Below are 15,919 nucleotides of genomic sequence, written 5' to 3'. Positions count from 1 at the left end.
TCTCAGTTTCTTGGAACGAGTATGATCATTGGAAACCAAGTCATTCATCTCTTAAAATAGACACTAATCAGTAATTGTTTGCTGATCTGTTTATATACATTATTACCAATTACTGATTCTTGACCTTTGTTTCTATTTGCTACACAAAAACTTACATGTGTATCATTTGATAGTGGTTTTATTTGGCCAAAAATGGGAAGAAATGTTATATTTTACCAGCAAGAGTGGCTTTGAATAATAGAGAATGGAGATGGCAGTCTTCACCTGACTCAAGGTTATTTCTCCATCTCAAGCCTGTTTTCTTTTAACCATATGTCCGTAATGGTGGATCATCTATAAAACGGGTGTTGATTAAATATATATTTTCCAGTTATCATAACATTTTATATAACGCAATATGTTTCCTCACAGATTTGAACAAGTGGCTTTCAATCCAATTAAATGTTTCGGTGTCGAATGCAAAATCAAATCCGTGTTATTGTCACCTCAAGAAACATATGGATGTTACCTTATTTACAAGCTACCGGAAGACACATCCAAACTAGAGGATCCTGTGAAACTAAGGGACCAAGATTTTGATAAAGAATATTGGCAAAATTATGATTATGCAAATGAGGAATTGCGTAAAGAAGGTTGGGAAGAGACTGATTATTGGTTTATTTTTCTAGTTAGCCCTTCTCCCACCCCGATTATTGGACAAAATGTTGATCAGAATCGTCACAACCCGTCGAGACAAAAATTGAAGGGCCTTCCTCAACAAAGGAATGATGGTTGGATGGAAGTTAAAATATGGGAGTTTCAAACTATTACTACAAACAAAATCAAGATGCGGGTTGACTTTGTAAGCTCCATTAACATCCGAATGGAAGGCCTTATTGTGCAAGGTATCGAGTTTAAACCCATATAGTTGTCTTCTTAATGATCATCCGTTAATGATCATAAGCACGACATGTTCACATTTCAAGCAGATTTTGTAGACTCATTTCGTCATCTCACTATTGTGTGTTAATTTGAGTTTTTTTTTTTTTTTTTATAGCTAATATAAGTTATTTTCTGGTATTTTAGTCTTAAGCTTGAATGCTTTCAAAGTGAATGAACAACAGGAACAGGTAAGAGTTCGTGAACAAACGTACATGTCAAGTGTTTACTGTAGTAATAATTAGCTGGTTTGAACTTTGAACTCGGGATCAATGTCGAAAAAACTATTATACAATTAATCAATAACATATGAATCAAGATATGAATAAAAGTGACTCAAAAGTTTACTTCAATCATACAAAATGATACAATTAGCTTTAATTGAACCAACTTTCATCATCTGTGTGCTTAGTATTTGTAAACCCATTCAAATGACTTGCATTGGATTTATACCTGGCAATCAAGATCCATTTACCAAAAATTGGGTCCATTAGGTCAATCATTTGGGTCCATTGGGTCTCGAGAAAACAAAGAGAATGGGTCCATTATGGACCATCTTTAGTCTTTTCTGCTGAAATCCGTTTCCAACCCATTTCAAAATGAAAAAATTAAAAAATAATAAACTTAAAAAATTAGAAAAATAAAAAAAAATATTTCTTTTTATTTAAAAAAAGAATTAAAACTATAAAAATTTTAGAAAAATTATTTTTTTTATTGAGAAAAATTTTTATAAAAAAATGGTCTCGACCCGACCCAAAACCGTTTGGACCCGACCCGTTCGACCCATGACCCGTTTTGACCCAAACCCATTTGGGTCTCGACCCAACCCAACCCGTTTGCCAGGCTTACAAGTATCTTTGACACTAGCATTGTTATACAAGATTCATATACCTTCTGGTTAATACAACATGCTTTATTAGTGCTGCACGTATCGAAAGCCTGACTCTATATCAATGTTTCGACTTGGTTCTGAATTAAATAATTGATATTTTCTCTGCATTTGTGATGGCTTCTTTCTTCCTTTTCGCTATTGGGATCAGCAAAAAGACATCTCGGCACTCGGCAGCAAGATATAGATATACACTGGTGTTAGCAATACAATTCTGTATGTTTGGTACTAGTCAAAAGAACTAAAAATGCTTTCTTGTACATTAGCCTCAGCAATGCATAAACAAGTTAGCATCTGATATTTCTTCCAACTTTGACAACAATATTATTTCACTCAACTTTATATATGTTTTCCCATTTAGGGTGAGTTTTATCTGCAACCAAGAACTCATGAAACTCACCCTCAACTTCTATACAACTACGCCCCGGAGTTTTCTTAACACCACTCCCTATCATCATACTTCTAACCATTTTAACCTCATCCCATTTACGTCTACTAGCGCATAAACTTTCCATAAGCACATAAACACCACTATCATTTGAATCCAACTTTTCAGTAGCAAGTTTACCTAGCTCAAAATTACCATGCATCCTACACGCATTAAGAATCGCTCCCCAAACAGCTTAATCAGCTTCCATTGGCATTTCTTTTATCAATCCATAAGCTTCTTCAAGTAACCCAATTCTTCCTAGTAAATCAATCATGCACGCATAATGCTCTAACGTTGGTTTAAATCCATAATCTTTCTCCATTTCTTTGAAATAACTTCTTCCTTGAGCGAGTAAACCTCCATGACTACATGCAGATAGTACACCAACTAATGTAATTTCATCAGGTTTGTATCCCTTAAATTTCATCTGTTCGAAAAGATCAAAAGCCTTTATTGCATGCCCATGAGAAGCAAAACCAACAATCATCGAGTTCCAGGTTACTATATCTTTGACTCCCATTTCATTAAAAAGCTCTATGGCTGCATCAATATTTCCGCATTTAGCATACATGTCAATAAACGCATTTCCTAATGTCACGGTAAGTTGAATGCGGTTTTGCTTTACGTAATAAATATATATCCACTGGCCTAAATCTAGGCAACCCGATTGAGCACAAGCCGAAAGTACACATACTAAAGTGCTTTCTATAGGAACTAAACCTTCATTTTCCATGTTGTAAAAGAGATCTAAAGCTTCCTTTGGCTTATTATTTTGCGAATAACCTGAAATCATAGCATTCCATGATACAGTATTTCTCTCAGGCATTTCATCAAACATCTGCTTCGCCAAAATTAACACCCCGTTTTTAGCGTACCCATTTATCATACTCGTCCACGAGAAAACATCCTTATCGCTCATACTCTAGAAAATCTCTTTAGCTGTAAGCAAAGAACCGCATTTAACATACATATCCAACACCGAATTCATCAAATTCAAACTAGTATTCAACTTCATCTTTTTAACATACTCATGAGTAGATTTCCCCAGTTCCAAATTCCCTTTCTGAGAACAAGCAGCAAACACGGCTATCATCGTAACCTCGTTCGCCTCAACCACGCTACTTTTCATCCTCTGAAAAACTCGCAATGCCTCATCAGCCATCCCATTTTTCACACACCCATTAATCAAACTGCTCCAAGAAACAACATCTCTCTCAGGCATTTCATCAAACACCTTGCGCGCAGACTCCACTCGCCCACTTTCACTGTAAAAATGAACGAACCCATTTTTCACAACTAAATCGTCCCCAAATCCCACTTTCAAAACCAAACTATGCACAAGTTCTCCAGCCTAACCTCTCACAAGCTTTCAACCCAAACACATAACTTCTCCTATCCATTTCAACGCGTTTTCGAACCATCAAACGAAACAAACAAAACCCAGTTGAATACAAATGTGATTTTAAATAGCCTCTGATCATAACATTCCACATGTAAACATTGGGGTTAGGAAACTGGTTGAATAGAAGTTGAGCATGGGCTAAGTTTCCAGTGTGTGATAAAGCACAATATGTCAGAATCCGGCTTACTGGGAAAACATGGAAAATAAGACCGGTTCGGGTGATTTGAGCTTGAATTTGCTTTAACTGAGACATTGAATTGCATGATTCTATTGATAATAGAGTTGGATTGGTGATGAACAGATTGGTTTGTGCTGAGTTCCATTTGGGTTTCGAAAGTGTAGAGTATAAAAAATGATGAAGTTTCATGTGAATTTTGTTCGGAACGTAGACCGGAAATTATATTTAAATCGCAAATTTGAAGTAACTTAACTTAACCCGGTTCGGATGATAGACCGGCGATTATAGACGGATATGTTTTTAAAACTAAACCCGGTTCGGATGATATTGACCCGGTCAATTTGTGAAAACAAAGGCAGTAACTAGGGCGTTGTGCGAGTGTGCGATCACCATAACTCATACGCCGGTGACAATGCAGCGATTGTGCTCCAAACTCCGATCACTCACCGCCTTCCGTTCACCATCATCATCGTCCACATTTATTAAACCACCACCACCACAACTTCCGTCATTCCACCACCGCCTCCGCGGTCGTTTCTTCCATTCATCTCCCCCAAATCCCCTCACCAAAACCCTAAATCATCGTCACTCCTTCATTTCCCCCAATTTTCATCCACTGGTATTCAATTCTCCTTCAACATCGCAACTTACAAGAACTGCTGTTTCTAATCATGCTTCTTCATCTCCTATATCTGTAAGTTAAGTTTTTGTTCTTCTTTTGTTCTTAATTGTGTATTTTTATTCATGAATTACATTGTAAATTATGTGATGAAATCGTTGTACATTTTGTTCTCATAGATTAGGTCAATTATTTGATTATTATTTGATTATAATTATAGCTGTTATGCAGTTGAATAATAATTTTGCTAGCTACACTAAAGTTAATGTCAAATTAGTACTAGACTACTAATTGAATATTCACAACAAATCAATTTTTTAAGTAACTTATACGGTTGTTAGAGTAAAAAATATATCTATGAAACGAAAAGGGTGGAAACGCCTATACAAATTCTCTAATAAATCAGCTTAAATTTTGTCAGTTTCAGTGATTGTCGTTGAAGATTTATGATGGTATGACATTTTAGCTTTACTGTTATATGTAGTACATGCAAGTGCGGCATCTTACTCTCAAGCAAAGGAAGCGGAAGTTAAAGAGTAGGCAGCCACTTTCTCCGGTAGTTTCCAAGCTGAAGAAATACAAAATGAAGTCTTATTCGTATGTGCCTTATCTTTTCTCAAGTTTCGTTCTTATATATATTGAATGTTTTTATGCACGCATGTGAAGAAGAACTTAATTTCCTTGGATTTGATCAGATCTTTCAAGGGACGGTTTAGGACTATGAATGATGGGCAGATTAGGCGGTGGAAGGAAGGCAAACGACACAATGCTCATTTAAAGGTATATTTTAATATTTATTATCTCTTACGTCTCACGCATTCGGCAGTATCATTGAAAATACTTAAAAGGTAGAAACTTTAGAGTCTATTGCAAATGCCATTTTGCGTAGATACACTTTATCCGTTAAGTCAATAACGTGTACATGTGCCATCACTGCTATCTTGTATTCTATTGCAACCATGTATGGATTATAATCTATTGCAAATTCTTAAAAGGTATACCTAACTAAGTCAATAACTTGTACATGTGCCATCACTGCTACCCTATGTCGTGAGTTCCAACCTATTTCGAAATATCTCTTCAGTATTAAGAATTTATTAACAGTGATTCAGTATCAAACGAACTATAAGGCCCCGTTTGGCTTACGGAATTCAATGGGATTCCGACGGAATTGGAATCGAATTTAGACACAACGCGTCTAAATTCAATTCCAATTCCGCCGGAATCCCATTGAATTCCGTGAGCCAAACGGGACCTAAGTGAATGTTATTTCCCACTGCGACACGACCAGGAAACTTGACCTTGCCCAGGTTTGTAGGAAATGTTAACCTGACACCATCATAACTTAAATTTTTTGGGTATTAACCTTGGATTATTTGAGAGCTGCTAATAATTAGTACGTATTATTTCGCACTTCTCATATGCTTCAAATGTTGTTTCAAACTTTTTAACTAAAATACTGATAAGCTGATTGCCTTATAGGGTTAAGGAAGATTGGTAGGTCTGTAACCATGGAGGACATTTTGCTTCCGTGTCTTGAGTTTGGTTTTATTGTATGAACAGAGGCATTGTTTCTAATGCATATTCATGCTTTATTATCTTCCTATGAAGATTTTACACCATTTACAAGTAGAGGCGGGAAATTGGGTCAGAGGGCGGGTTGTTTAATGGGCCAGAACTTGAATGAAGTTAGATTGAATAGGCATTATTTTCAATTACGGTGATCTTTTGAGGTTTTTAGCTTTCTATGTATTTGATGATACTTCTGATGAGTTTCAGCCCATTTCATCCGTATCCTTATTATTTCAGTCTTGAATCTTAACCCGGAAAACCCATCAAAGCTCTAACAGTAGAAGTGTCTAACTCAACCTGAATCAGCCTAGTTACTTTTTAGATAAAAGGCTTTAATTGTAGTATTATATACATAATGTCAATCATAATTAAACACCAGTATCTATAGAACTACTCAGGGCTCATGAAATTAATGAGAATATTATGTTTGATGCAGTCGAAGATAGCAAAGCGTAGGGGCAGACTTCCTGCCTTAGTTCCAGCAGCATATGCTAAAGTGATGAAGAAACTCAACTTCTGTGGTTAAATTACTGCATGCATTCCATATGGGGTTTGAACAATTATAACATCTGGAATGAGATGGCAAGCTATTTTGTAATGTCACTGTTATCTTATCATAATTAAAATTTAATTTGGCAATTTTGCTTCAGCAACTCAATTTTAGACATTAACATAGATAAGATGTGACCATTGCTTCTGGACAATTTCTGATACTGGTTACATGGTGCTGGATGTGGTTCTGAAATGTTTGCAATTTTGAAATATATTAATTTATTACGAGCAATCTTTACACTAAAAGATTAAAGCAGGTGCATAGTTATCACTCATTTTGTAACATTAGCTTACGGATATTGCGGTATTTCTCCTCAAATCTCTCAGACATTACAGCCACCAACGCCCTGTTGTTGGGCGTTGGTGGTTGGAAACATGGTGCTGGAAACAGAAAAACATAAAGAAAAATGAATGTTCTACCAAGTTCCCAAAAGGGTCAAACAAAACCACAAAGAACAAGCCTTCTGTTTCCAAAAGGTCCGAGAAAAATAGCATACTAAAACCAAATTTCGAGAGAGAATCTCGACAACGTTTTTGATGAATCAAATTTTGATTATTCCAAGGTGCCTCCATTTGTATGTTCTTGAACAGGTGTTGCTATACAGTGCTACAAATGCGAATAATCTTGATAATTGTAACTTTGTAGTATTTTTTAAAGATTTTATTAAGAATGTGATTCCCTATATTACAGATCTCCAGGTAATAGACGAATTCAACTAGATACATGTCACATGTAGGAGTGCAACTCTCATGAGACTCGTGATAAAAGCCTAACACTCAGAGTTTAACATAAAAAAAAGAGATTGTAGATGAAAGAAAAATCAAGGGATTTTTGTTTATGTACTTCAAGCTTTTGTAGCTTCCAATGGAGCTGTGGTCCTGCTGGCTGTGATTTGTTCAAACAGGTCTCGAATTTTCAAACCAACGATGGTTTGAAACAGCCCAGTGCCATTGTTGCTACCAGGAAAATCAGAATGCTTCAACATTTGTTGGGTAATTTCTCCATAAAACTTTGTTGAGATGTTGCTTAAGTGGCTCTCAACGTAGATGAGTTCGTCCAGTCTGTCGAATTGCCCATCCATCTCCAAAACAGAAACCTGGAAGGTAAAAGGGTATTTTAATTCAAACTCCTGCTTATATCTGTGTCTAAAGCTGCCAATATGGGCGGGTCACGTGGGCTGGGTAACATGTCAAAACAGATTTTGTACTAAGGTTTTGGATGCTCTAATAATACAATATGGGGGACTTTTTTACCTGTTCACTATTCAATTTTTAGTTAAAGTTTTTTATTTGACCCGTTTGAGATTGAATATGACCCTAATCGACCCATGTAAATGGATAGAAACTGTCATCTGACTTAATGTGCATTCTACAGTAGAAGATTATGTGAACTTACCTCATGACCATAATAAGAATCGGGCCCATAGGCAAATTTGATACCAGGGTAAGAACAAGTGAGCTTCCTTCCACATGGGACCCATGATATGGTGGAACCTTCATCAAACAAGTAAACAGGGCTGAAGTATTTCACTCCCTCTTTCATTATCAACTTCACTCTCAATACCTTCCCCTCGTTGTCGCCTGGAATCAGTTGTGTAGGCAACACTTCTATAACTGCATCGGCGAATTGCTTTTGTGGGTCTGCATCATAGAATTGAAGTGTCAAATATGTGACCCAAAGACTCTTTCTTTAGGTTCAATATCCACTCAACATCTGAGAAAGTAATCCTAATTCCATGGATAAGTTCCCAACTGTTTATGTTAGATGTGAAAAGATTGGCGGGTAGGTTGGGATTCAGTTATGGGTCAAAACATGTTGTTTACTAATTTATGGTATGGGCTGGGTCATATTGATCCCAACATTTGTTGTCATTTTTGTAGAAGGGAGCTAGTAGTTTATTATTTAAATATGATTATAGAATCCTTTTTAGTCCAATTAATCTAATGTTTTTGTATGTTAGCACAAGTTTATTTTTCAAATACAATTACTAAATTAAGGTTATAGTTGACAGTGGTTTACCGATATAAGCATCAAAATCCGGCTTTCTGGATTCAATACTAGCTTTGATACTTTCAAGGCTGTGTCCTCTCTCTGCCATGTCCCTCTGTAATTCATGCAAAATGTTAGCACAATTTTTTATACATACAGCATAATAACTAGTAGCATCGTTTAATCATCCAAGTATGATAACAAAAACTACATCTTTACAATGGTAATTTAAGCTTTTAATTAAATAGAGTGATTTAGGAGGTTCTATGCATTATACAGTACATCTTGGGTGATCTTAGGTGACTTTCAACCCGTTAGACTCATTTGACCCATATTCGGCCATTATGATTTGACCCCTATTAGATGAAAAATAACCCAAATCGACCCATTCAAAATAAATTGGGTCAAAATTGCCACCTCTACTTATATGATAGGAATCATGATCCGAATATCTGAACTTGTTTAACACCATGTTAAAAAAAAACTTAACATTACCTGAATTTTCCAGGCAAATTTAACATCATTGCTGATGTCCAAGTAGATACTGAAGTCCAACAGGTCTCTTACTCTTTGATCATACCTACATATATCGAAAACAAAAATCATATAACCAAAAAGATTAGGACATAAATTGAGTTTGGGTGATGTGCACCACGTTTAACGGTCATTCGATCAATTTGACTCAGCACTAAAACAAACGAAACCTTGAATGACAAGTCTAATAACGTAAACCGATAAAGGGAATTGGACTTACATTGGGTGCAAACCTTCAATGACAAGGATCTTAGGTGGCTTGATAAGCTCAGCAGGGTCCAAAAGACCACTAACATGGTTATAAATCGGCTTTTCAACCGCAATACCATCTTTAAGAGCCTTAACCTGTTCATACATAAGATCAAAGTTATTTGCTCTTGGATCAAGTGCAGTCACACCTTCAACTTTTCGTCCCGTTCTATCCAATGAATGGTAATCATCCAAACATATAACCGTTGTTGTGTCACTTATAAGTGTGTTCGAGTCAGGATTACCTCCCTTTGGTGGTTCGGCTGCACCACCAAACACACTAGTCAACCGTCTCATGAAGGTACTTTTTCCGCACCCTGAGTCGGCTGCTAGACCGATAACGATTGTGTCCCCTGCACATCTTATCACACCGTTTCTCACCCTGTTTCGATTAGCATTTTTACCAACATTGAAAAACAATACTTGTCTTGGTTGAATTGCTAAGTTGGATTTTGTTGGTGTTGAGATTGAAGTTGTTGAGTTAAGAGACTGGGCTGTGTACACTGTGGACACTGCCATTTTTTCTTATCTCAATTGTGTGAAGTTTAAGAGAGAATGAGAAAATAGCTTTTAAATGTGTTAATGGCATTGGGTTTTTAGTCATTTTCTTCTAAGTGATAGTTTTTGTGAGATACAAAATGAAAGAAGGGGTTCAAATCTAGACAAATGATTGTACAACTTGAGTTTTACAGTGTACAACTCTTAAATGCAAGTTAGACAATATATGGGACTAATCTTAAGGTGGAGAAATATAGTGATCATGGTTGTGGTGTCTTTTAATGTTTGAGGGCATTTTAGTCATTTCAAAGTGTTTGAAAAAGAAAGATTGGGTAATGAAGATGAGGTGATGGCATTTGTGATAACAATAGGCATGAAGAAGCTTGGTCGTTATTGGTTTTAGTTTGGATATTAGTCATGCCATGTGGCAGCTAGGGATTGGTTGATTGAGGATGAGGGTAGTTTGTGTGGAGTAGAGCTTTGGGTCCTTTTTTGCTAACCATAATAAACTATTAGTTCACAGTAATTCAACTATGAACACCAGACTCTTAATTTCACACAAACAATAGGAATTAAAGTGCAGAAAATTAAGAGAACACGAATTAGAAGAAAATCAATAATATATTAAGCACAATCGTGTTTTTGATATTTATGTGAAAACTGCAAACATAAACGTGTATTTATACAAGAAGAACCAAATCTTCCAGATTTGGTTTCTTAACAAACTACTCTACAAAATAGGAAAAGATATACAAGGATCAAAGCTAAACTTAAGGAGATTAATTCTGGAAGATAAACACAAAAACGCATCATCATATATCTTCTAAATATAAAAGAGATCTTCCAGAATCTTCAAATGGCTTTATCAACAAGAAATCATTCGGCAGTTGACTTTTGAAAACTTCAGACTCTAACATCATCTGCTCCTCAGACTCTAACATCATCAGACTCTAAAATCTGCAAAATACTTTGACTCATCAGATTAACTTTCCCAACAATCTCCCCCTATCTGATGATGTCAAAACAATTCAAGCTACTAACCCATCAACTTCTTGACCTCTCTTTCAATCAGCTTGCACTTATGCTTCATGTGTGAGATCTTCTTCATCATACTGATCTTGCTGTACAAGTGCATCAACAACTTTCTTCGAAAAGGTAAGGTCTGCAGAGATTCACACCTTGTCATCAAACTTAATAGCAGCTCAATATTAGCATCCTCAAACTGATCCACTCTAATCAACATTCTCCTTCCATTAGAAGTTTTAACCAGCAATGCATCCAAATACTCAACATAAAAATCATCTATAAACTCCATATGTTCAGGAACAGCATATGTATCAACTATCCTCTTGACCCTTCTTTCTTTCTTTCTCAAATTAAAGGCTTCACAGAAAACTTCATAATCCTTCAAACTAATAAACCCTTCTTCAAACACCAGATGCACAAACATAAAAATCCTCTTAAACACCTCACTTAAAATCACCCTGTCACCTTCACAACCTCTCAAACCAAATGCAATTCCTCTCCATTCACAAAATCCTAACCTCAATATTTGATTCAACTTCACCCTTAATCTTTTATCAGAAGCATGAGATAAAGTCAGAAACAAACACACTCCATCATACTCAGTCCTATCAATTTCAACCTTCAACACTTCTCCTTCATACCTTCTAAATCTAAACCTTTTATTCAACTTAGCTCTCAGATCATTCAAGACCGCAGGATTTTCAGAAATATCACCAGCAGATTCTGCAATAATCTCACCAACAGCTGCAACATTTTTACCCTTATCCTTAACACCACCAGCAACAATTTCATCACCAACAGTAACATTCTCAACCACATTTTCTGAAACCACAACCTCATCAACAACAATGTGCTCCCCCTCAATTTGATTCTCCCCCTCAACAGCAGCTCTCTTATTCTTATCACCAGCAACCTCTGCATCATCAACTCTCTTTCTTTTCTCCCCCTTTTTGACATCATCCACCTGAAGAGAAGATATGATTTCCCAGATTTCAGCTTGTTGATTTTTTAAAGTAACCAAATCAGAAGCAAACCCTGTAAAACAACTTTCTACCCCATCAACTTTCTTTTCCAATACATCCAACCTGTCATTAAACATCACCACAGAATTTGAATTACCAGCACCACCCTGCAACTCCCCAACCAACCTCCTCACCTCCATCAACTCTGATTTTGAAACAAAATTATTATTAAAGTTTTTAGAAAGATCAGACTGCACAACAGATAGTTTGTCATCAAACTTCTTAGTCAAATTAGTCAAAGCCTTATTCAAGCCAACCAATTCAACTGGTGCCCCAGTCTGACCTGCAGTGTCAATAGATGTGGGTATGGTTGGTATATCCTCATGACTTTCCTGTTGTGAAGAAAAGCAATCCTTGGATAAAGAAGGTGTTGAGGCCTGTACCACACCCTGTGACATGAGTGTGGCATTGGCAGCCTGTGCAAGAGTGTGTAAGGATGACATGCTCTGGAAAGGTAGTGACAGACTTAAGTCTGAGGTAGAAGTAGGTTTGGCCATTTCAGTAGGTTGTTGAATTTGGTTTGATGAGTCCAGGATTGGGACCTCTGTTTGTAAGTTAACTGAGGGGGTTGCATCAGTAACTGTAATGTGGGTATCCAAGTTAACTAACCTATCAGGTTTGGTTAAGGTCAAAGCACTGCTTGCAACAACCTCTAGCAGAGGTGAAGAAACAGTACTAGCACCATCTTGCCTAGTGAATTGTAATGGTGAATTCACAGGTGCTGAATCATCTAAGGGTTCAAGTATGGTGGTATTCTCTGTATGAACTGGTGAGTTCATAAGGTTGTTTGATGAAGATATTTGCTCAGTAGCAGTGGGTGAAGATGGGTTAGATTGAAGTGGTGTTTCTTCAACCATATCTTCAGCCTGCTCTGTTTGATTGACAATATGGGGTGGAGTAATTGGGGGGGTAGAAACTGAATGTTCAGATTCTGTTGAATGTTGTTGACCATTGTTGTGACCTTCTTCAGATTCTGATTGCTCAGATCCTGAAGAAGATGCCCCTTCAGATTCTGATTGCTCAGGATCTGCAGGTTGGTCTGCACGGCCCAAATTGACCCAATGCATCATAGCAGCTGTAAGAGGGACTTCTTGACCATCATCAATGTGCCTATGAAACATTTTGACACTGCATTCAGGTAAATACCTGTACTCATAGACATTAAAAGTTTGCAAACCATTGTACAAAATTGGTGTCATTGCTTGTTCAAACATTAGACTCATAAATCTTATGAATGGCACATTGTGATCTCTTAAAGGTTTTTCAGTAAGCACTAAGAGTTCATTAAAATACAGACGTGCAAAGTCTATATTTCTCCCTGTTACCATGGCATCAAAAATATGAGCCTCAAAATCATTTATTTCAGTTAGACTCCCACATTTAAAACTCAAACTTCTGATTATATTTGACAATAGAAACATCCACCTTGGACTGAACATACTGATTTTGACACTAGAATTGGTTAAGGGCTGACCAACTAGGTTAAAACAATTTCGTACAGCAGATTTTGCTGCTGTTCGAACAAAATTCTCATTAAAAGGAAGGTTTAAAGCAGCCCTTAAATGATTTTCAGTAATTGTTAAGGTGTTGTTACCATTCCTGTAAGTACCAGTAATTGACCTTGCTTCTCTGTTCCCATTACAAGTGTACCAGAACTCAGCCAGCATCTCAGGATACATCACCGTTGTCTTAAAGAAGGCATCCTTCAAAGGATGATTCCTCATAAACAGCATCAATTCCTCATATCCCTCATTAGCAAACCCTTCTGGAATTCTACCACAAGCTACCCTATTGTTCACCGATACCTGTACCTCCTTATTACCTCTAAAATCCTTTGCTCGATGCATCCTTTCAGTTGGTTCCAGAACAAAAGGGATGAATTTCATGTTCGCCATTGTAATCGCAAGAGAATTTCGAAAAACAGATGAGGGTTTTGAGATGATCGACTGATTTGACAAAAAAAATTTAAAATTTAAACCCTATTAAATAATTCTGACACCGCCAAAAATTTTACCATTTACCTCCTCAAAAAGTTACAGTTTTGACCCTTTTATTATAAGAAATAGAATAAAGAAAAATAAACTTACCTAAAACAGAACAAGAAAAAAAAACTTTATTTGACTCAAGATAGAAAATAATTTACACAAAATTACATCAAAAATACACCAGAGTCACACCATCTCAGACTCTGAAATAGCATTACCTCATCCAGACTCATTAAAACATCAGACTCCGGAAGAGTCATCACTAGACAACATTTCACTAGATGGATTTAACATTCCAAGTTGTCCAAGAAGATAAAAATGCCTTTCTTCATTAAGTGCCTTAGTAAAAATATCTGCCAATTGATCCTTTGTACCAATATGCTTCAAATACACTTTGCCCTTTTCAACACAATCCCTTATAAAATGATGTCTGATTTCAATGTGCTTTGTTCTTGAGTGAAACACTGGATTCTCAGTAATAGCAATTGCACTCTCATTGTCACACATGATTGGAGTGTTGGACAATGTCAACCCAAAATCCAAAAGTTGATGTTGCATCCAAAGTAATTGAGCACAGCAGCTTCCTGCAGCAACATATTCAGCTTCTGCTGTAGAAGTAGCAACAGAGTTTTGCTTCTTACTAGACCAGCTAACCAGTTTTCCACCTAACAATTGACATCCACCAGAAGTGCTTTTCCTGTCTAACTTGCAACCTGCATAGTCTGCATCTGTGTAACCAATTAGATCAAACCCTGAGTCTTTGGGATACCAAAGACCCAGGTTAGGGGTACCTTTTAAGTACCTAAAAATCCTTTTCACAGCTTTGTAATGAGACTCCTTAGGGTCAGATTGGTAACGTGCACAAAGACATGTAGCAAACATTATATCAGGTCTACTTGCAGTTAAGTATAACAAAGATCCAATCAAACCTCTATAGGTTGATTGACAAGTGGGTTTACCAGACTCATCCTTATCAAGTTTTTCAGAAATGCTCATTGGTGTTCTTATAGAAGAACAATTTTTGAAACCATATTTGTCTAACATGTTAGCAATATAGTTACTCTGGTTTATAAAAATACCCTCAGAACTTTGTTTTATTTGCAACCCAAGAAAATAGTTTAATGTACACAAATTACTCATTCTATACTCTTTTGACATAATATCAGAAAACCATTTTCCCAAGTTAGGATTAGTAGACCCAAATATAATGTCATCTACATAAATTTGAACAAGTAGCACATCACCTTTGTCCTTTTTGACAAACAAAGTCTTGTCAATAGCTCCTCTGGAAAAATTATTTTCTAGAAGAAATGTTGACAAGGTATCATACCAGGCTCTTGGAGCTTGCTTCAGACCATACAATGCCTTTTTCAATTTGTAAACATGTTTTGGAAATTTCTTACTTACATAACCAGGAGGTTGTTTCACATACACCTCTTCTTGCAAAACTCCATTCAAGAAAGCACTCTTCACATCCATTTGAGATACCTTAAACCCTTTGTGAGCAGCATGAGACAAAAACAATCTGATAGCTTCAATTCTAGCCACAGGAGCAAAAGTCTCATCATAATCTATCCCTTCTTCTTGCCTGTACCCTTGAGCAACCAACCTTGCCTTATTTCTGATAACAATACCATCTTTATCCACCTTGTTCCTGAATACCCATTTTGTGCCAATGATAGTTTTATCATCAGGCTTTGGAACCAATTCCCATACTTCATTCCTTTCAAACTCTGTAAGTTCTTCAGTCATAGCCTCATTCCAGTCATCATCACCTAGTGCCTCATCAATCTTCTTAGGCTCAATAAGTGAAAGAAAACTTGAAAACAAACAGAAATTAGCTATGGCAGATTCAGACACAGCAGCCTGATTAGAAGAACTAGTCTTGGGTAACCCTGTAGTATCCACAACATAATCATCAAGATGCTTTGGATGAACTATGCTTCTTGAAGATCTTCTGATAGGTACAATGGGATCTGAGGTGGTATCTGATGATTGGCCACTCTCTTGATTAACAACAATCTCTTCTTCTTGTGTAGAATTCTCAGAATTGGA

At 36.6% G+C, this 15,919-nt stretch overlaps 2 protein-coding genes and 1 pseudogene across 2 annotated transcripts; 1 reads left to right on the top strand and 2 right to left on the bottom strand.

Annotated features, from left to right (window-relative positions):
- Positions 1–1,357: 1,357 nt before the first annotated feature.
- Positions 1,358–4,006, bottom strand: LOC139855061 (pentatricopeptide repeat-containing protein At2g22410, mitochondrial-like; annotated as a pseudogene).
- A 206-nt stretch (positions 4,007–4,212) lies between these two features.
- LOC139856154 (uncharacterized) lies at positions 4,213–6,763 on the top strand. Its single transcript, XM_071845400.1, has 4 exons — positions 4,213–4,511; positions 4,921–5,033; positions 5,132–5,216; positions 6,445–6,763. Exons 1-4 carry the CDS (start codon positions 4,230–4,232, stop codon positions 6,532–6,534), a joined length of 570 nt encoding a protein of 189 aa, XP_071701501.1. The 5' UTR covers positions 4,213–4,229; the 3' UTR covers positions 6,535–6,763.
- Positions 6,764–7,185: 422 nt separating this feature from the next.
- Positions 7,186–9,888, bottom strand: LOC139856153 (phosphoribulokinase, chloroplastic-like). The gene is made up of 5 exons (XM_071845399.1): positions 9,305–9,888; positions 9,046–9,130; positions 8,581–8,665; positions 7,957–8,201; positions 7,186–7,657 (listed from the first exon to the last, which is right to left on the bottom strand). The coding sequence occupies exons 1-5, from the start codon at positions 9,850–9,852 to the stop codon at positions 7,406–7,408; spliced, it is 1,215 nt and encodes a 404-aa protein (XP_071701500.1). The 5' UTR covers positions 9,853–9,888; the 3' UTR covers positions 7,186–7,405.
- Between the last annotated feature and the right edge of the window lie 6,031 nt (positions 9,889–15,919).

Source organism: Rutidosis leptorrhynchoides, chromosome 6 (assembly GCF_046630445.1).
Source record: "Rutidosis leptorrhynchoides isolate AG116_Rl617_1_P2 chromosome 6, CSIRO_AGI_Rlap_v1, whole genome shotgun sequence".
Taxonomy (NCBI): Eukaryota; Viridiplantae; Streptophyta; class Magnoliopsida; order Asterales; family Asteraceae; genus Rutidosis; species Rutidosis leptorrhynchoides.
Note: the sequence above shows the minus strand (reverse complement) of the source record. Positions and strands in the feature narration are given on the sequence as shown.